The 21315-nt window shown below is 60.6% G+C and overlaps 3 protein-coding genes across 6 annotated transcripts; 1 reads left to right on the top strand and 2 right to left on the bottom strand.

Moving 5' to 3' along the window:
- Positions 1–188: 188 nt before the first annotated feature.
- On the top strand, positions 189–5090 carry LOC311163081 (prenylcysteine oxidase 1-like). Its single transcript, XM_084221786.1, has 6 exons — positions 189–500; positions 1292–1498; positions 2098–2272; positions 2571–2782; positions 2908–3060; positions 3411–5090. The coding sequence occupies exons 1-6, from the start codon at positions 290–292 to the stop codon at positions 4067–4069; spliced, it is 1617 nt and encodes a 538-aa protein (XP_084077912.1). The 5' UTR covers positions 189–289; the 3' UTR covers positions 4070–5090.
- A 132-nt stretch (positions 5091–5222) lies between these two features.
- On the bottom strand, positions 5223–9247 carry FAM136A (family with sequence similarity 136 member A). 4 transcript variants are annotated; one of them, XR_014616753.1, is made up of 5 exons: positions 8986–9247; positions 7704–7844; positions 6758–7006; positions 5706–5831; positions 5223–5386 (listed from the first exon to the last, which is right to left on the bottom strand). XR_014616753.1 is itself a non-coding variant. In XM_084221829.1 (3 exons), the coding sequence occupies exons 1-3, from the start codon at positions 9070–9072 to the stop codon at positions 6818–6820; spliced, it is 417 nt and encodes a 138-aa protein (XP_084077955.1). In that variant the 5' UTR covers positions 9073–9247; the 3' UTR covers positions 6750–6817. The 4 variants fall into 4 exon arrangements, 1 of the variants encoding a protein (XP_084077955.1); XR_014616752.1 differs by lacking the exon at positions 5706–5831; XR_014616754.1 differs by having other exon boundaries at positions 5223–5831.
- A 1339-nt stretch (positions 9248–10586) lies between these two features.
- TGFA (transforming growth factor alpha) lies at positions 10587–20981 on the bottom strand. The gene is made up of 6 exons (XM_084221842.1): positions 20874–20981; positions 17258–17311; positions 14890–15004; positions 13327–13476; positions 11808–11944; positions 10587–11284 (listed from the first exon to the last, which is right to left on the bottom strand). Exons 1-6 carry the CDS (start codon positions 20902–20904, stop codon positions 11277–11279), a joined length of 495 nt encoding a protein of 164 aa, XP_084077968.1. The 5' UTR covers positions 20905–20981; the 3' UTR covers positions 10587–11276.
- Positions 20982–21315: the final 334 nt, after the last annotated feature.

Here is a 21315-nt window from a genome sequence, read left to right on the forward strand (position 1 = left end):
GTACGTGTGGGTCCACACGTGCACACGTGTGTGTGTGATACGTTCACATGTGCGCAGGGTCTTGGGCATTGCATCCTCCATGGCGGCGTCGCCGCCCTCCCCTGGTGTTCCTGCTCGCCGGGGCGGCCCCGTGAGCCCTGGGCAGCCCGAGCCACGCCGGCTCCTCGCAAGATGGCGGCGGGCGGGCTGAGGGGCCGGGCGGGCGGGAAAGTTAAAGTAACGGAGATAAACTGAAGTAATTAAAAGTAAAGAAAGTAAAAGAAAGGACCTTGGAATTCAGGATAAAAGAATGGATTTTGTAATTCAGGATAACAGATTTCAGAGGGATACAAAAGGTCCGTGCGCCCCGGGAATCGAACCCGGGTCCCGCTCCCAATCCGCCCATTGCCCTCTGCCCTTGCCCGCCGCCATGTCGGGCCTCCGCCGCCTCCTGCCGCTGCTGCTGCTCGCCGCTCTCTGCCCACCCGCCCTCAGCGTCCGCCATGGGCCCTCCAAGATCGGTGCGAACGGGGACACAGCGGGCGATGGCCGCGGGATCAGGGGAGGCGCTTGTGTGAGGGACGGGGACTCTGCGAGGGATCTATGAGGGGAAAGCTCAGAGGGAGCTTAAGGGGATCTCTCAGAGGCGGTGTGAGGGGGTGTCCCTTGAAGGGATCAGGGGATCTGTGAGGAGCAGGGGGTGCCACTGCGATCCTTTGAGGGCATCCGTCAGGATAAGGGAGAATTCTTTAAGGAACATTGAAGGGATCTGTCATGGGAGGCCCCTGAGGGGATCTGTGTGGGTCAGGGAGTATGGGGTGTGTCCCATGAGGGATCTGAAGTGGGGGGACCCATGAGGGATTTCTGAGGGTCAGGAGAGTGTGAGCAGAGGATCCTTTGAGGGCATCTGTGAGGAAGGTGCAATGGGGCACCCCTCAAGGTCCTTGAAGGTCAAGGGGGGCCCGCGAGGGAACCTTCAAGGAGCAGCGGATATGAGAGCATCGCCTTGAGGGGACTGGGGTAGGGCTGCCATGGGGGGTCTGTGAGGGAATTCCCCAGAGGGGATCTGTGGTGCAGGGGTCTGAGAGGGGTTTTTGAGGGGTTCCCTTGAGGGGATCGGGGTGGGGGTGCCATGATGGGTCCATGAGGGGTTTTTGAGGGGTTCCCTTGAGGGGATCGAGGTGGGGGTGCCATGAGGGGTCTGTGGGGGGTTCCCTAGAGAGGAACTGTCCTGCAGGAGGCCATGAGGGGTCTGTGTGCCCTGTGCTCTCGTGGGGCTGTGAGGGTGACCGGGCCCCCTTCTCTCTCCCAGCCGTGGTGGGCGGCGGGATCGGCGGCTCGGCCGCCGCGTATTTCCTGCGGCAGAAGTTCGGCCGCAGCGTGCAGCTGCACGTGCTGGAGAAGGCGGCGGTGGGCGGCCGGCTGGACACGCTGGACGTGGAGGGGGCCAGCTACGAGGTAGGGGGGTCCGTGATCCACCCCCTCAACCTGCACATGAAGCATTTTGTCAAGGAGCTGGGTGAGCACGGACACCCCAATTCTTCTTGGTGTCTCAGTCCCAAAACTGTCCCTCAGACCCAAAATGATCCCCCTGGGGTGCTCTGGGTCCCACTCTGCTGGGGAACATCCCTCGAAAGAACAGCCCCTTATCCATCCCCAGTAGCCCTCATATGCTTCCCCAGCAGCCAGCCACGTGCTTCCCCAATAGCCCACCCTTCTTTTCACAATATTCCCCCTATATAGTTCCCTAGTAATCACCTTTCTCCAATATTCCTCCCTAAATAGACAGCTTTTCTCTCCAGATAGCCCCTCATGACCTCCCCCATGCCCCCTGTGGTACCCCAGCCCCATGCAAGGCAAAGGAAGCCCACATCCCGAAGGGAAGGGTCTGGCCCCTCCCCACAGGTGACCCCCTATGGCATCCTAAAGGTTCAGAAATTACCTCCAGTCACTCCCTGGCCCGTGATCAAGGGCTAATTCCCCTTTCCACACTTTGGCACTCCAATCACTCACCTCATCAGCACGAAGCCAGGTCTGAGGTGGAATAGCTCTGCCTTTCCCTTAATTACCTTTTTCTGTCCTTTCCCCTAATTACCTTTTTCTGTCCTTTCCCCAAAGGCCTCTTGGACAACACACCCCAGGGCAGCCCCTCAGGTGTTTACAACGGGGAGGAATTTGTGTTTGAGGAGAGCAGCTGGTCCTTCATCAACCGCCCCAAGCTGCTCTGGCACTATGGCCTCAACCCCCTGCGCATGTCCATGTGGGTGGAGGACATCCTGGACAAGTTCATGAGGTGGGTTGGGGTCCTGAGGGGGAAAAGGTGGGAAAGGACCTTAAGGACACCTTCCTCTATCCCAGGTGGCTCCAAGCTCAGTCCAGCCTGGCCTTGGGCACTTCCAGGGGTGGGGCAGCCACAGCTGCTCAGGGAAAACTGTGCCAGGGTCTCTCCACCGTCATAAAAATCCCCAGTATGGAACCTGAACCTCCCCTCTTGGTCCTCCAGGCCCCTGTCCTGCAGTCCCACAAAGCCACCCCGCAGCTGGCAGGGCCAGAGCTCAGAGCCAGAGCCAATTTCCCGTGTGCACTGACAGGATCTACCGGTACCAGATGCACGACTACGCCTTCAGCAGCAACGAGCGCCTGCTGCACGCCCTGGGGGGCGACGACTTCACGCGCCTGCTCAACCAGAGCATCGATGAGGCCATGCAGAAAGCAGGGTTCTCCCAGAAATTCATCAACCAGGTGGTGTCTCCGACCATGAGGTTTGCCTATGGCCAAGGGGCCAGTGTCCATGGCTTTGTAGGTGAGTGTTTGGAGGGAGCCTCCCATCCTGGGTGTTGGGTTCCTGCTCCTTGGGCTCCAAGCTCTGTGTCCCAAAGTTTGTTTTTCCAATGTTTCCCTGATTTGACAGAGGTAGTTTCCTTGCAGGTGCTCTCCTTGTGGGCTGGTTGCAGTCAGGCCTTTGGTCTGTGAAAGGGGGGAACAAACTTGTGTGCTCTGGCCTCATCTACTCCTCCAAGGCCGAGGTTATCCCGGGAACAGTCGTGTCCATAGAGCCAAAAACCAGACACATGCGTGGAGGTGAGTTGGAGAGCAACCTCGGCCCCTTGGGGGTTTCAAAATGAAAATTCCTCCCTGGGAGGCTGGGATGGAATTCCCAGGGGAGCTGTGGCTGCCCCCGGATCCCTGGAAGTGTCCAGGGCCAGGCTGGATGAGGCTTGGAGCAGCCTGGGACAGTGGGAGGGGAGGTGTCCCTGCCATGGAAGTGGGTGGGCTTTAGGATCCCTTCCAATCTGACCCATTCCATGGAACCAGGGCTGATAACCCAGCTGCACAAATGGATAAACCCAAATGTGGTGGCATTTTGGGGTGCCAGGGGGGGTTGGGATTTGCTCCCAGCAGGGTGAGGATAACCGAGCTGTTCTCCACAGGGGAGCCGGTGAAGCTCTACGAGGTCACCTACAACACGTCCTCGGGGCTCACAGGGGACACCTACGACATCGTCGTCATCGCGGCCCCGCTGGGCCGCAAGATGGCCAACATCACCTTCCGCAACTTCGACCCTCCCATCCCGGAATTCCTGAATCCCTACCACAAGACCGTCATCACCTTGGTGCACGGGCGCTTGAACACCTCCTTCTTTGGCTACCAGGACCCCCAGGCTTTTCACCTTGGTGCCATTTTCACCACAGACAACCCCAAACTGTTCATCAACAGCCTGAACCTGGAGCCCCCCGTGGGGGACACGGGCACGGGCGGGAAGCTGCCGCTGCCGTCGGCCGTCTGGAAGGTGTTTTCCAACGAGGAGCTCACCAAGGAGCAGCTCAATCTGCTCTTCTCCTCCTACGACTCGGTGAAGGTGAAGCCGTGGCTGGCGTACCCCCAGTACAGCGCTCCCGAGAAGTTTCCCCCCATCGTCCTGCACGAGCAGCTCTACTACCTGAACGGGCTGGAGCGCGCCGCCAGCGCCATGGAGATGAGCGCCATCGCCGCCCGCAACGCCGCCCTGCTCGCCTTCCACCGCTGGCACGGCCACAGCGCCAGCGTCGACCAGGAGGACCTGCACGAGAAGCTCAAAACGGAGCTCTGACACAGCCCAGGGCTCAATTAACACTAATGAACTCTGTGCTGCGCCCCTCCAAAGAGGTGTTCTGTAGGATCACAGGTTGGAAGGTCTTCAAGAACATCAAGACCTTCGAGATGCCGTAATAAACACTAATGAGCTCCATACTTTGTCTCTCCAGGAGATGTTTCATAGGATCATGTGATACTTATGGTTGGAAGATCTTCAAGATCATAGTGACCTTCAATAACACCTAAGACCTTCAAGACCATCAAGATGCCATAATTAGCTTTAATGAATTCCATACTTCACCCCTCCATGGAGGTGTTTCGTAGCATCAGGGTTCCTTAAGGTTGGACGAGTTTTAAGAACATCAAGACCATCAAAAACTTCAAGACCTTTGGGATGACAAAGACCTTCAAGATCTCCAAGATCATCAAAACTTTCAAGGCCATTAGGATCTTCAAGACCCTCAAGAAGACCAAGACTTTCAGGATCATCAAGACCCTCAAAGCTGTTGGGACCCTGAAGTCCAACCATCAGCCCAACTGTGTTCACCATTAACGATCTCCTCGTGTGCTGTGTCCGTGAGTTTTTTGGACACTTCCAGGGATGGTGACTCTACCACAGCCTAGGCTGGACAACCCTTCCTTCCATGACAAAATTCTCCCCAGTATCTCATCCTGATGTCCCCTGGTGCCACCTGGAAGCTGTTTGGCCACAGGAGCATTCCCAAGTAAGCCGGGACATTTTCCTCACACAAACTCCTCAAACTCCTTAATTTATCCCTGTCTGAGATTACGGAATTCATTAAAAGTGCCATATTGACCCCAAAAGTGCCCTCCAGCTGGGAATATCGACTCCCTGGCTGTCCATCCCTCTGCCCCAGCATTTCCTGCCAAGCAATTACTCCTCAGGGTGGAAACTGGGGGGAATGGAGTGGTGGGAGCTGCCAAAATGGGTGGGAAAAGGAAAAACCCCCAGTATCCATTGCTGTGTTCAGGTATGGAGCTAATAAAGAATTTAACAACGTGAGCAATTTTTAAGGAGAAAGCCACCAAAAACAGCACAAATTAACACCCACGTCAATAAATTAAAGTTTTCCTTGAGTTTCCCTAGGTTGGGAGTGGAATTAACACCCAGCTGCCAAAAAGCAATGTGAGAAAGTCTTGAGTTAGGTCAACCATTACAAAATTGATTTAATAACAAAACCAAAATAATTGTACACTCAGGAGCAGAGTCTTGGACGAGGGAATGGAAGCGGTGGGTGGGGATTTGGGGTTTTCCAGGGGTTTATACTCGTTCCAAAGCTTCCAGCATGATGATGCTGTTCCCTCGGATCACCTGGAAGGGGCAAGGTGAGAAGCACCCAAGGCTCTGCTGAATTCCCAGCTGACACATCCCGTTCCAGTCCGTCACCAAACTTCCCGCTCGTTCTGCACAAACAGCTCCCCACCAGTGCTCCCAGTGCCCTGAGCACCCTGCTCCCAGTGCTCCCAGTGCCCTGAGAACCCTGCTCCCAGTGCTCCCAGTGGTCCCAGTGCCCTCAGCCCCCTGCTCCCAGTGCTCCCAGTGCCCTCAGCACCCAGCTCCCAGTGCTCCCAGTGCCCTCAGCCCCATGCCGATGTTGTTCTGCTGCCCGCCCGCCGCCATCTCCACGCACTCGTCGATGGCCGCGGGGGTCCCCGGGCACCGTGAGGGAGATCAGGGCGGGGGTCTGCAGGCACCATGAGGGGGACCGGGATGAGAACAGTTCCAGAACTCACACGACAGCTTCCTGTCCACTGACCTGCAACGAGATGGCAGCGGGTGAGCACCGGCGTGTGGGGACGGGGCCAGAGCCCGCCGCCATTATCCCCTCACGAACCGCCCCCTCCCGCCGCCATTACACCGGGGGGCGCCTCGGTGCACGCCGGGACACCGGCCAGCGGCGGACCTCGGCGTTCCGGTGCCCGCTCCCCCCCACACCGTGCCCGGTTTCCCTCGCTCCCCGGTGCTGCCCCGGCCCCTCCGGACGCACTTTTACAGCTCAGGCGGGCGCGCTTTACTCATGGCGCCCGCAGCCCCCGGCTCGTCTGTGCCGCGTTCTGACGCCAGCACACCGCGCAGCCAATGGCGGCCCGCTACCGCATTCACCCGAGTAGCGGCGCAGTAAGGGGAAGGCAGCGGGGCGGTAGAGGGGAAGAGCAGGAGGTGGTGAGGGGAGTGCGCGGCTACAGGGGGAGGTACGGCGGCATGGCCCCCGCCGTGTGCGGCGCGTCTGGGCACGTGCTGTGCGCGTGTCCAGGTGTGCACACCTGTATGAGTGTGTGTGTGTATGTGTGTGTGCCAGTGCCACTGTGCCCAAACATCATCCCCCAATGCCCCCCCAGCTGCAGTGTCCCCTCAGCACCCACCCAATCAATCCCAGTTCCCCCAGTGCCCCCCATCACCGTCTATCGCCCGCCCCATCACCCCCAGTCCCCCTATTCTCCTCCATCACCTCCAGTGCCCCCATAACCCCCAGTCCCCCTATTCTCCCCCATCACCCCCAGTGCCCCCCATCACCCCTAGTTCCCCCCATCACCCCCAGTCCCTCCCATTCTCCTCCATCACCCCCAGTGCCCCCCCATCACCCCCAGTCCCCCTATTCTCCCCCATCACCCCCAGTGCCCCCCATCACCCCCAGTTCCCCCCATCACCCCCAGTAGCACCGCGGTTGGTGGGAGGTGCCACCTGGCCTTTAATGAGTGTGTTTGGGGATGTCCCCGGGGTGTCCCGGGGGTGTCCCCGCTGTCACTGCTGGATGCTGGCCAGCCCGTCGCGCATCTTCTTGGCCATGGCGGGCACGAGGCGCAGGTGCTGCTCCCCGCAGGTGGCCAGGCAGGCGTCCAGCTGGCCCCGCACGCGCGGCTCCGAGCCCCCCGAGTCCAGCGCGTCCTTGGCCTGGTCCGAGCACTGCAGCGAGCAGCGGCTCAGCCGGTCCTGGGGACAGCACGGTCACTGGGGGACACTGGGGGGACTGGGGGGTCAGTGGGGACTGGAGGACAGCAGGGGACTGGGGGGAACTGGGGGGTCAGTGGGGACTGGGGGGGTCAGTGGGGACTGGGGGGTCAGTGGGGACTGGGGGACAGCAGGGGACTGGGGGGGACTGGGGAGTCAATGGGGACTGGGGGGTCAATGGGGACTGGGGGGCAGCGGCTCAGCCGGTCCTGGGGACAGCACGGTCACTGGGGGACACTGGGGGGACTGGGGGGTCAGTGGGGACTGGGGGGCAGCAGGGGACTGGGGGGGACTGGGGGGATTGGGGGACAGCAGGGGATGGGGGACAGAGGCTCAGCTGGTCCTGGGGACAGCACAGTCACTGGGGGACACTGGGGGGACTCAGGGGCAGCAGGGGACTGGGGGACAGCAGGGGACTGGGGACAGCACGGTCACTGGGGGACACTGGGGGGACTCAGGGGCAGCAGGGGACTGGGGGACAGCAGCTCAGCTGGTCCTGGGGACAGGACGGTCACAGGGGGGGACTGGGGGGCAGCAGGGGAGTGGGGTGTTGGGGCACACTGGGGGGTCAGGGGATGTACCGGGGGTGGGGGGCACAGGGGGGGTGCGGGGATTGGGGGCTCACGCCCTGCCCGGGGTCCCGGTGCTGTCCCCGGGGGTCCCGGTGCCCCCTCCTCACCTGGAAGTGCTCGAGCTCGGCGGTGACGATGGCCTGGGCGCGGGCCAGGGGCGCGTGGCAGCGCTCGATGCAGCGCTGCACCTCCTGCATGGAGGCCGCTGCGTCCTCGCAGCACCGCGCGCTGCAGCGGAACATGGCGCCCTGGGGACACACGGGGACGGCAGGGGGACACCGGGTCAGTGGGGGGCACCCTGGGGACATGGGGACACTGGGTTAACGGGGGGCAACAGGGGACACCGGGTTAACGGGGGCAACAGGGGACACCGGGTTAACGGGGGCAACAGGGGACATGGGGGACACCGGGTCAGTGGGGGGCAACAGGGGACACCGGGTTAACGGGGGGCAACAGGGGACATGGGGACACTGGGTTAACGGGGGGCAACAGGGGACACCGGGTTAAGGGGGGCAACAGGAGACAGCAGGGGGACACTGGGTTAGTGGGGGGCAACAGGGGACATGGGGGACACTGGGTTAATGGGGGGGACCCTGGGGACATGGGGGACACTGGGTTAATGGGGGCACCCTGGGGACACCGGGTTAATGGGGGCACCCTGGGGACATGGGGGACACTGGGTTAACAGGGCACCCTGGGGACATGGGGACACCAGGTTAACAAGGGGGCAACAGGGGACAGGGAGTTAACAGGGCACCCTGGGGACACAAAGGGGGTGTCAGTGAGGGGGACTCCCAGGTGAAGGGGACACAGTGGGGGACACTCCCAGGGCACAGTGGGGAATGGGGGACAGTGGGGGACACTGTGGGTGACATGACAGGGTGTGTTGGGGGGTACAGGGGATGAACTGGGGGGGCACAGGGTGTGTTGGGGGGCACGGGGGATGAACCAGGGGGGCACAGGGTGTGTTGGAGGGCATGGGGGATGAACCAGGGGGGCACAGGGTGTGTTTAGGGGGCACAGGGAATGTGTGAGGGGTACAGGAGATGCACTTGTGGGGCACAGGGTGCATTTAGGAGACACAGAAAATATTGGGGGGCACACAGAGATCACAGTGAATTGGGGGGGGGGTCTCAGGGAGTGTATGGGGGGTTCACAGTGAATTGGGGGGGGGTCTCAGGGTGTGTGTAGGGGGTTCACAGTGAATTGGGGAGGGTCTCAGGGTGTGTATGGGGGGGTTCACAGTGAATTGGGGGGGGGGGGTCTCAGTGAATTGGGGGGAGTCTCGGGGCCGGTCCTGGGGCACCCACGTGTGTGTGTGTGGGTGCCCCGGACCCCTCCCCGCGTGTCCCCTCGTGTCCCCCCGGTGTCCCCCGGTGTCCCCGGTACCTGCATGGCGCGGATCTGCTCCCGCTCCAGCCCCTGCACGGCGCTCTCCACCGCGGCCTGCACCCGGCCCTGCGCCGCCTCCGCCATGGGCCCGCTCCGAGCCTAAACCCCGCCTCGAACCGCCCTCAACCCGCTTCGAACCGTCCTCAAGCCGCCCTAAACCCGCCCCGAACCGCCCTAAACCGGGCCTGAACCCGCCCCGAACCGCGGCCTGCACCAGGCCCGGGGCGGCCTCCGCCATGCGCCCGCTGCGGGCCCTAAACCCGCCCCGATCCGCCCTAAACCCGCCTTAAACCCGCCCTAAACCCGCCCTAAACCCGCCCTAAACCCGCCCCAATTCGCCCTAAACCCGCCCTAAACCCGCCTTAAACCCGCCCCGATCCACCCTTAATCCGCCTTAAACCCGCCTTAAAACCGCCCCAATTCGCCCTAAACCCGCCCTAAATCCGCCCCAAACCCGCCCTAAACCCGCCCCGATCCGCCCTAAACCCGCCCCGATCCGCCCTTAATCCGCCCTAAACCCGCCTTAAACCCGCCCCAAACCCGCCCTAAACCCGCCTTAAACCCACCCCGATCCGCCCTAAACCCGCCCTAAACCCGCCCCGATCCGCCTTAAACCCGCCTTAGACCCGCCCTAAACCCGCCCCGATCCGCCTTAAACCCGCCTTAGACCCGCCCTAAACCCGCCCCGATCCACCTTAAACCCGCCCCAAACCCGCCCCAATTCGCCCTAAACCCGCCCCAAACCCGCCTTAAACCCGCCCTAAACCCGCCCCAAACCCGCCCTAAACCCGCCCCGATTCGCCTTAAACCCGCCCTAAAACTCTCCCCAAACCGCGGCCTTCACCCGGCCCTGCCTTAAACCCGCCCTAAAACCCGACCCAAACCTGAGGGGAACCGCCCTAAACCCGCCCTAAACCCGGCCCGAACCGCCCCAAACCCGCCCTAAACCCGGCCCGAACCGCCCCAAACCCGCCCTAAACCCGGCCCGAACCGCCCCAAACCTGAGGGAAATTGTCCCAAACCGCCCCAAAACTGCCGGGGATCGTCCCAAACCTGCTGAGAATCGTCCCAAAACTGCCGCGAATTGCCCCAAAATTGCTGAGAATCCCCCCCAAAAGTGCCGGGAATTGCCCCAAAACCTTCAGGACCAGCCCAAATCTGAGGGGAATTGCCCCAAAACTGCCCCGAACCTGCCCCAGAACGGGGCCCAAAACTGGGGCATCAGGGCTTGAAAATTTGGGATGAAAATTTGGGAATTTGGGGCTGATCCTAAAACTGGGCTTCAAAATTTGGGATAAAAGGATGGGAAAATGGGGCTGGGTTCATCATTGGGGCATCAGGGCTTGAAAATTTGGGATAAAATTATGGGAAAATGGGGTTGGGTTCATAACTGGAACATTAGGATTCGAAATTTGGGATAAAATTATGGGAAAATGGGGTTGGGTTCAAAATTGGAACATTAGGATTCAAATTTTGGGATAAAATGATGGGAAAATGGGGCTGGGTTCATCATTAGGCTTGAAAATTTGGGATGAAAATCTGGGAATTTGGGGCTCAGCCATGCCTGGGAATATTCCCCCACTCCCATCTGTGGGATTCAGCATCTCCTTCCCAAATTCTCCCCCTAAAAAACCCCCAAACCATGAATTTTTGGGAAAAAAAAAAAAGTTTTTACATCACTTAAATAACTGACCCAGGTTTTTAGGACGGGATAAAAAAGAAAAATAAAAACCCCAAGACCAGGCGGTGACAAGAACATCTTTATAGGAATCAAAATTAATTTAAACCAGGCGAAATAAATTAAAACATTAAATATTAACTTTCAGTGCAACATATACAGAAGACATGAGAGTAACCATGACTTAAAAAAAAACCCCAAAAACCCCAAAACAACCCCAAAAACGACCCCAAAACAGAGGGAAAAGCTCTGGGTTGGTTACTGAGGGGGAATTAAGGCTGTGCCTCCAGCCCGAGGAGGTTTCCTGGGATTTAAATTCATTTATTATTAATAAAAAGCTGGGATTTGGCCCCAAAAAATGAGCTGGGCTTGGGGTTTGGTTTTTTTGTTTTTCTGTAGAAAAATAAATCCCCATCCCGGCGGGGCTTTGGGGTAAAATCCCAAAGATTTGGGGTTGAAAAATCCCGGGGAAACGCCCCAAAAGTCGAGGGAGAACCCGGGGAAACGGCGGGAAAAGGGGAAAAGGCCCCAAAAAGGATCCGAGGGGGGAGGGGACGGTCCTGGGGGTCCTCAGGTGTCCCCAGGTGTCCCCAGGGTGGTCCCGGGTCTGTCACACACCTGTGGGGACGGGAATGGCAGCAGTTACACAGCAGGGTGGCACCTGTCCCCTGTGTCCCCTCACCTGTCCCAGGTGTCCTCCCACCTGTCCCAGGTGTCCTCAGGTGTCCCCAGATGTCCCTCCCCTATCCCAGGTGTCCCATGGATGTCCCCAAGTGTCCCTCCCCTGTCCCAGGGGTCCCAGGTATGTCCCAGGTGTCCCCAGGTGTCCCCCACCTGTCTCGCTGTGGCAGCAGGACATGCCCCCCACCCCAGGTGTCCTTCCCCTGTCCCATGTATGTCCCAGGTGTCCCACGGATGACCCAGGTGTCCTCGGTGTCCCATGGATGTCCCCAGGTGTCCCCAGGTGTCCCCAGGTGTCCCATGTATGTCCCAGGTGTCTCCAGGTGTCCCTCACCTGTCTCGCTGTGGCAGCAGGACGCTCCCCCCTTGAGCAGCCCCCCCGGTTTCTCCTGTCCCCCCAGGTGTCCCCAATGTGTCCCCAGGTGTCCCAGGTGTCCCAGGTGCCCCAGGTGTCCCTCACCTGTCTCGCTGTGGCAGCAGGACGCTCCCCCCTTGAGCAGCCCCCCCGGTTTCTCGGGGCCGGCTCCGGGCTCGCGGCACCAGCCGGGACAGGGACAGGGACAGGGACAGGGCCAGCGCTTCCGCAGGCGACAGCAGCTGGGGACAGCAAGGGACAGGGATGGGACAGCGACAGGGACGGGACAGGGACAGGGATGGGACAGGGACAGGGACAGGGACAGGGCTGGGACAGGGACAGGGATGGGACAGGGACAAGGACAGGGCCAGTGCTTCCGCAGGCAACAGCAGCTGGGGACAGCAAGGGACAGGGATGGGACAGGGACATGGGGAAAGGGACATGGGGATGGGGACAGGGACAGGGATGGGGACAGGGATGGGGACAGGGCCAGGGCCAGGGCCAGGGCCAGCGCTTCCGCAGGCGACAGCAGCTGGGGACAGCAAGGGACAGGGATGGGACAGGGACAGGGATGGGACAGGGACAGGGACGGGACAGGGACAGGGCCAGCGCTTCTGCAGGCGACAGCAGCTGGGGACAGCAAGGGACAGGGATGGGACAGGGACATGGGGAAAGGGACATGGGGATGGGGACAGGGACAGGGATGGGGACAGGGATGGGGACAGGGACAGGGCCAGCGCTTCCGCAGGCGACAGCAGCTGGGGACAGCAAGGGACAGGGATGGGACAGGGACAGGGACAGGGATGGGACAGGGACGGAACAGGGACAGGGCCAGGGATGGGACAGCAACAGGAATGGGACAGGGACAGGGCCAGCGCTTCCGCAGGCGACAGCAGCTGGGGACAGCAAGGGACAGGGACATGGGGACAGGGACATGGGGACATGGGGACACAGGAAATGGGAATGGGGATGGGGACAGGGCACATAGGGAATGGGGACAGGGAATGGGGACACAAGGACAGGGAATGGGGACAGGGATGGGGACAGGGACAGGGACAGTGCTTCTGCAGGCAACAGCAGCTGGGGACAGCAAGGGACAGGGATGGGACAGGGCCAGGGACATGGGGACACAGGAAATGGGAATGGGGACAGGGCCAGGGACAGCGCTTTGGCAGGTGACAGCAGCTGGGGACAGCAACAGGGACAGGGATGGGACAGGGACAGGGATGGGACAGGGACATGGGGACAGGGACATGGGGACATGGGGACACAGGAAATGGGAATGGGGACAGGGCACATAGGGAATGGGGACAGGGAATGGGGACACAGGGACAGGGAATGGGGACAGGGATGGGGACAGGGAATGGGGACAGGGAATGGGGACAGGGAATGGGGACATAGGGAATGGGGACAGGAACCAGTCAGAGATGGGGTCAGGGACTGGGACAGGGATGGGGACAGGAATGGCACAGCAATGGGGACATGGGGACATGGGGAAAGGGACAGGGGGACAGGGACATGGGGACACGGGGAATGGGGACAGGGACATGGGGACACGGGGAATGGGGACGGGGAATGGGGACGGGGTCCCGTGTCCCGGGCTGTCCCCAGGAGTGGCACTCACTGGACCAGGACGCAGACGGTGACGAGCAGGGCCGAGGCCACCACGGCCACCACGAGCAGGGCGGTGATGGTCTGCTTCTTCTGGGTGGCGGCCACCACGGCCAGCAGGTCAGCGTGCTCACAGCGTGTCCCCACGTACCCCGAGTGACACCTGGGGACACACAGGACAGGTCAGTGTCCCCATGGACCCTGAGTGACACCTGGGGACACACAGGGCAGGTCAGAGTGTCCCTGTACACCCTGAGTGACACCTGGGGACACAGGACAGGTCAGTGTCCTCATGGACCCTGAGGGACACCTGGGGACACACGGGGACACAGGGCAGGTCAGCGTGCTCACAGCGTGTCCCCACGTACCCCGAGTGACACCTGGGGACACAGGGCAGGTCAGTGTCCCCACGTACCCCAAGTGACACCTGGGGACACACAGGGCAGGTCAGAGTGTCCCCATGGACCCCGAGTGACACCTGGGGACACACGGGGACACAGGGCAGGTCAGAGGGTCCCTGTACACCCCGAGTGACACCTGGGGACACACGGGGACACGGGGGAGGTCAGAGTGTCCCCACGGACCCTGAGGGACACCTGGGGACACAGGGCAGGTCAGCCAGGACACCAAACCCTGAATTTTGGGATCACTGGGACACAAACCCAGAGTTTTGTGTTTAGGGGATTTAGGCACTCACACACACACGGGTTTAGGGGATTTAGGCACTCACACTAAGGCAGGTTTAGGGGATTTAGGCACTCACACTAAGGCAGGTTTAGGGGATTCAGGCACTCACACACAGGTTTAGGGGATTTAGGCACTCACACACACATGGGTTTAGGGGATTTAGGCACTCACACACGGGCGGGTTTAGGGGATTTAGGCACTCACACACACAGAAGTTTAGGGGATTTAGGCACTCACACACGGGTGTGTTTAGGGGATTTAGGCACTCACACACGGGCGGGTTTAGGGGATTTAGGCACTCACACACACGGGTTTAGGGGATTGAGGCACTCACACTAAGGCAGGTTTTAGGGGATTTAGGCTCTCACACACGGGTGTGTTTAGGGGATTGAGGCACTCACACACAGGCGGGTTTAGGGGATTCAGGCACTCACACACGGGTTTAGGGGATTGAGGCACTCACTCACACATGGGTGTGTTTAGGGGATTCAGGCACTCACACGCAGGCGGGTTTAGGGGATTGAGGCACTCACACACGGGTGTGTTTAGGGGATTGAGGCACTCACACCAGGCGGGTTTAGGGGATTGAGGCACTCACACACACACGGGTTTAGGGGATTTAGGCACTCACACACACGGGTGTGTTTAGGGGATTGAGGCACTCACACACACGGGTTTAGGGGATTGAGGCACTCACACTAAGGCAGGTTTAGGGGATTGAGGCACTCACACGCAGGCGGGTTTAGGGGATTGAGGCACTCACACACACGGGTTTAGGGGATTGAGGCACTCACACCAGGCGGGTTTAGGGGATTGAGGCACTCACACCAGGCGGGTTTAGGGGATTGAGGCACTCACACACACGGGTTTAGGGGATTGAGGCACTCACACGCAGGCGGGTTTCTCCTCCTGCACCAGGAAGCGGCACGTGCCGTGGAAGCAGAACTGCCGGTGCGAGTCGGGGCACTCGTTAAAGTGCGACCTCACCGCCGCCGCCACCGGGGCTGGAACGGGGAGAAAAACGGGGATTTTGGGAAAATCCCGAAAATCTGAGGGGCTGGGAAACGGGGAGAAAAACGGGGATTTTGGGAAATCCCAAAAAACAGGAGGGGCTGGGGGAAACGGGGAGAAAAACGGGGATTTTGGGAAAACCCAAAAACGGGAGGGGCTGGGGAAATGGGGGAGAAAAACGGGGATTTTGGGAAAATCCCAAAACTCTGAGGGGCTGGGAAACGGGGAGAAAAACGGGGATTTTGGGAAAATCCCAAAAAATGGGGAGAAAAACGGGGATTTTGGGGAATCCCAAAAACGGGAGGGGCTGGGGAAAGGAGGAGCAGCAGCCTCGGGGTGACAGGAGGGACACGGGGCTGGGCTCCCTCCCACCCCAAAAGGAGATTTCTCATTTCCCATCCCAAAAGGGAGATTTCCCAGTCCCAAAAGGAGATTTCAAAGTTCCTAAAGCGGATTTCCCATCCCAAAAGGAGATTTCCCAGTCCCAAAAGGAGATTTCCCAGTCCCAAAAGGAGATTTCCCTCCCCAAAAGGAGATTTTCTCCATCCCAAAAGAGTTTTTTCCACCCCAAAAGGAGATTTCCCAGTCCCAAAAGGAGACTTCCCATCCCAAAAGGAGATTTCCCACCCCAAAAGGAGATTTCCCATCCCAAAAGGAGATTTCCCACCCCAAAAGGAGATTTCCCAGTCCCAAATGGGGATTTTCCATCCCAGAAGAAGATTTCCCAATTCCAAAGGAGATTTCCCATCCCCAAGGGCAAGCAGAGCTCCTTTAGGGTTTATTTTGGGATCTCCGTGCAGCCACCCCGAGGATCCCTGCCTGAATAATCCCTGAGGAATTCCCTAAAGAGCTCTGGAGGAGGAGGAGGAGGAGGAGGAGGAGGAGGAAGGAGCCCACCCCGCTCCTGTTTCCCATCAAACCCCCCTGGTTCGAATTATCCCCGGCAGGGAATTTCCTGCTGGGATCGTTTGGGATCCAGAAACTTCCGAGCCACCCCCGGCTGCCGGCAGGATTTATGGCAGCCCCAGAGAGGGGGGGGACAGTCTGGGATGGGGGTGGGACCGGGGTGTCCCCATGTCCCCAGGGCTGGGAAGGGCCACCCTGGGATGTCCCAGTGTCCCCAGTGCTGGAAGAGCCACCTTGGGCTGTCCCCAGAGCTGGGAAGCACCACCTTGGGGTGTCCCTGTGTCCCCAGCTCTGGAAGAGCCACCCTGGGGTGTCCCCATGTCCCCAGAGCTGGGAAAAGCCACCCTGGGGTGTCCCCATGTCCCCAGAGCTGGGAAAAGCCACCTTGGGGTGTCCCCAGGGCTGGGAAGGGCCACCCTGGGATGTCCCAGTGTCCCCAATACTGAGGAGGTTTGGGGTGGCTGGGATTGGGGTGTCCCTGTTGTCCCCAACACTGGGAAAAGCCACCCTGGGGTGTCCCAGTGTCCCCAGTGCTGGAAGAGCCCCCTTTGGATGTCACCATGTCCCCAATGCTGGGAAGGGCCACCCTGGGATGTCCCAGTGTCCCCAATACTGAGGAAGTTTGGGGTGGCTGGGATTGGGATGTCCCTGTGTCCCCAGAGCTGGAAGAGCCACCCTGGGGTGTCCCCATGTCCCCAGCCCTGAGGAGGTTTTTAGGGGTTCTTTTGGGGCTGGAAACCCTTTTCCTTTTGGGGCTGGAACCATTTTTTGGGGGCTGGAAGCTCTTCCTTTTAGGGCCAGAAATCCTTTTTTTAGGGGGGAGACTGGAAACCCTTTCCTTGTAGGGAAATCTTTTCTTTTTGGGGCCAAAACCTTTCCTTTTGGGGCTGGAAACCTTTTCATTGTGGGGTTGGGAACCCTTTATTTTTGGGGCCAGAAATCCTTTTTGTTGTGGGGCTGGAAACCCTTTGTTTTTTGGGGCCAAAGACTGTTTTTTTGGAACCAGAAACCCTTCTTTTTTTGGGCCAGAAACCCTTTCCTTGTAGGGAAACTCTTTTGGGGCCAAACCCTTTCCTTTTGGGGTTAGAAACTCTTTATTTTCAGGGCCAGAAACGTTTGGTTTTTTGGGACTAGAAACCCTTTTTTTGGAACGACAAACCCTTTGTTTTTGGGGTCAGAACCCCTTTTTTTTGGGACAGGAAACCATTCCTGGTTTTCCCCTCAGAGATCAGGCCCAGAATCCCACCCAGAGCCCCGTAACCCCATAAAAAAGAGGGGTGGGATGGCAGAAAACCCCAAAATTCCCTGAAATCCCCCCAAAATTCCCGCTGGGCACTCACCGCTCCGGCCAGCCGTGCTGTTGTCCAGCGCGTGGCACGCGGCCAGCAGGACACCTGGGGAGGGACAAGGGGGTCAGCCACGCCCTAAAAACCCCAAAAACACCCCAAAAAAACCCCACAAGGGGGATTTAGGGTGGCCAAAACCACCCCGAGGTTTTGAGGGAAAACGCGGGAATTTTAAGGAAATTTTTAAGGAAAAATCTCCGAGGTTTTTAAGGAAAAATCTTCAAGGTTTTTATGGAAAATGCAGGAATTCTCTCTCGCAGGAATGACCCCCTCGAGTGACCCCTTGGAGGTTTTTAAAGAAAAAGATTTTTAAGGAAAAATCTCCAAGGTTTTAAAGGAAAATGCAGGAATTCCCAGTGGGGGTGGAATTATGGGGTCGTGGCAGGAATGACCCCCCTAAATGACCCCTTGGAGAATTTTTTTAAGGAAAATTCTTCAAGATTTTTAAGGGGAAAAAAATAAAGTTTAGAGATTTTTAAGGGAAAAAGATTTTAAAGGAAAAATCTCCAAGATTTTGGAGGAATTCCCTGTGGCAGGAACGACCCCCTCGAGTGACCCTTTGGAGAATTTTTTTTAAGGAAAATTCTCCAAGATTTTTAAGGGGGGAAAAAAAAGGGATCCAGGCGGGGACTTGGGGATCCTCCACAGCTTTAGGGATCCACCCCAAATTTGGGGATCCACCACAAATTCGGGGATCCACCACAAATTCGGGGATCCACCCCAAATTCAGGGATCCTCCATGGCCTCAGGGATCCACTGCAGTTTTGGGGATCCACAACAAATTCTGGGATCCATCCAGGGCTTCAGGGATCCTCCACAGCTTCCCTGGTTTCCTTGCAGACCTCGGGGATTCTCCTCCCGTGGAAATTCCATCACCAATCCGGGCTGATCCCAATTTTCCCATTTTCTCCCAGCTCGGGGTTTCATTCTGGGGGGTTTTTGGGAAATGTCGCCTCCGCCCCTGGGATTTTTGGGGAATGGCTCGTCCTGGTGGGATGGGTGAGTGTCCATCCCCTGTGGGCATTCTGGTTCTGAGTGGGCATCCATTCCTTGGCATTCCAGGGGGTGGGCATCCATTCCATGGGAATCCTGATGGGATCAGAGGGCATCCATCCTCCTGGCATTCCAGTTCTGGGTGGGCATCCATCCCTGTGGGCATCCTAATGGGATCAGTGGGCATCCATCCCATGGCATTCCTGTTCTGAGTGGGCATCCATCCCCTGGGCATCCTGATGGGATCAGTGGGCATCCATCCCCTGGGCATTCTGCTTTTGGGTGGGCATCCATCCCAGTGGGCATTCCAGTGGGATCAGAGGGCATCCATAGGCATCCATCCTCCTGGCATTCCTGTTCTGAGTGGGCATCCATCCCTGTGGGCATCCTAATGGGATCAGTGGGCATCCATCCCTGGGCATTCCAGTGGGATGGGTGGGCATCCATTCCCTGGGCATTCCAATGGGATCAGAGGGCATCCATCTCCCTGGCATTCCTGTTCTGAGTGGGCATCCATCCCCTAGGCACTCCAGTTTTGGGTGGGCATCCATCCCCTGGGCATCCTAATGGGATCAGTGGGGATCCATCCCTGTGGGCATTCCGGTGGGATCAGAGGGCATCCATCCCCTTGGCATTCTGCTTTTGGGTGGGCATCCATCTCCCTGGCATTCTGGTGGGATCAGAGGGCATCCATCCCCCTGGGCTCTCCAGTTCTGAGTGGGCATCCAGGTTCTGAGTGGGTGTTCATCTCCTGGGCATTCCAGTTCTGGGTGGGCATCCATCCCAGTGGGCATTCCGGTGGGATCAGAGGGCATCCATCCCCTGGGCATTCTGGTTCTGAGTGGGCATCCATCCCCTGGACATCCTGATGGGATCAGAGGGCATCCATCCCTGTGGGCATTCCAGTTCTGGGGTGGGCATCCATCCCTGTGGGCATCCTGATGGGATCAGTGGGCATCCATCCCTTGGGGATCCATCCCCTTGGCATTCCAGTTCTGGGTGGGCATCCATGCCCCTGGCATCCCGGTGGGATCAGTGGGAATCCACCCCCGAGGGCATCCATCCATCCCACCCCCGGGCATTCCGGCTCCTCCGTTCTCCTTCCCCGCTCCTCTCCGCGGGCAGGTGGCCAGCCCAGCCCCGCTCCCTGCTCCCGGCCCTTGGGAAGTTTTCCGGGCCCAGCCTGGGCACTCCGGACACCTCCAGGACACTCGGACAATCCACGCTCGAGCCCTGCCGTGGGGCTGACCCATCCCCACCCCCGTTTGCTTTTTCCAGCCCATCCCACCGGGATCTGCGGGAATCTCTCCCTCCGGAGGACTCCCGGCAGCTCCATCCCGGCAGCTCCATCCCGGCAGCTCCATCCCGGCAGCTCCATCCCGGCAGCTCCATCCCGGCAGCTCCATCCCGGCAGCTCCATCCCGGCAGCTCCATCCCGGCAGCTCCGTCCCGGCAGCTCCATCCCGGCAGCTCCGTCCCGGCAGCTCCGTCCCGCCGGTTCCCGCGGCTCCGTCCCGCCGGTTCCCGCGGCTCCGTCCCGCCGGTTCCCGCCTCGCTTCTCCCCACGGCCTCTCCGTTATCGCCGCGTTCCGAACTCCCCCCGGCTCCGATCCCCGCCGGGCTGCGGGGACCCGGAGCGCTCCCCTCCCCTTCCCCACGGCCCGAGGGCTCCTCTACCACCCGCATCCCACCGGGAACTGTCGGGATCGGGGCGCCCCGACCGCCGGGGAACCGCGGCTCAGCCCCCCGAGGGCGAGCACCGGCACAGGAGAGAGAGACCCGGAGCGGCGGGAGCGGGAGAGAACGGGACACGGGAGCTCGGGATGAGCCTCGGCAGGGGGGACACGGCGCTGGAGCCACCGGGGGACGCTCGGACCGGGACACGGCGCTGGAGCCACCGGGGAACGCTCGGACCGGGACACGGCGCTGGAGCCACCGGGGGACGCTCGGACCGGGACACGGCGCTGGAGCCACCGGGGGACGCTCGGCGGAGCAGCAGGACCGGGGCACGGCGCGGCAGCGCCGGGAGCTGGAGCGGGGCCAAGCCCAGCCGCTTTCCCGGAGCGCCGCTTTCCCACCGGGATACCGGAGCTGCGGCTGGGTGCCACCGGCGGGGACAGCGGGACAAAGCCAGCCGAGCTCCAGCCGTCCGCACCGGGATTGATCCGTCCGTCCGTCCGTCCGTCCGTCCTTCCCCCGGGAGCATCCCCGCTCCCGTCCCGTCCCGGCATCGCCCCGCTCCAACCCGGAGCGCCCCCGCTTCCCACCGCCCCCTTCCCTCGGCACCAACCCCCACTCCCCGCAATTCTAATTAGCCCCCAGCCCTAATTAGCCGCTCTAATTAAGCGTCTGACCGCGGCCGTACTCACGCGTCGCGGCGAAGGCGCCTTTCCCACAGGGAACGAACTTCGGGAGCGCCCGCGCGGGGGAATTTTATGGGGTTTTTATGGGATTTTCCCCGCGGTCCCGCGATTCACGGCGCCGACCCCCAGAACCCACCCGCAGAGCCCCCCGAGCCCGCCCCGCTCCGGGGGCGCTGCCCCTCGGCGGGGTCCGGCCGGGGCGGGGGGCGCGGAGCCCCCCGGGCCGGGCCGAGCCCCCCGCGCCCCGCACGTACCGAGGGCGAGCGCGGCCGGGCCGCCCGCCATGGCGGGGCTGCACCGGAGCGAGCGGGGCCGGGGCCGGGCCGGGCCGGGCGGGCGCTGGCGGCGGGGCCGCTGCGGGGCCGAGGGGCGGCTCCGCCCGGCGGAAATGGGCGGCACCGGCCGGGCCGGGGCGGGGACAGCGCGGGCAGCGGCACGGCCGGACCGCCCCGGGCACCGTGCGGGACACACCCCCGGGACCACCGGGACTCTGTGGGACCCACCCCCGGGACCACCGGGACTCTGTGGGACCCACCCCCGGGACCACCGGACCCACCCCCGGGACCACCGGGACTCTGTGGGACCCACCCCCGGGACCACCGGGACCCACCCCCGGGACCACCGGGACCCACCCCCGGGACCACCGTGACTCTGTAGCACTCATCCCCGGGACCCTCCGGGATCCACCCCCAGGAT

Source organism: Fringilla coelebs (genome assembly GCF_963513975.1).
Source record: "Fringilla coelebs genome assembly, chromosome: 26".
Lineage (NCBI taxonomy): Eukaryota > Metazoa > Chordata > Aves > Passeriformes > Fringillidae > Fringilla > Fringilla coelebs.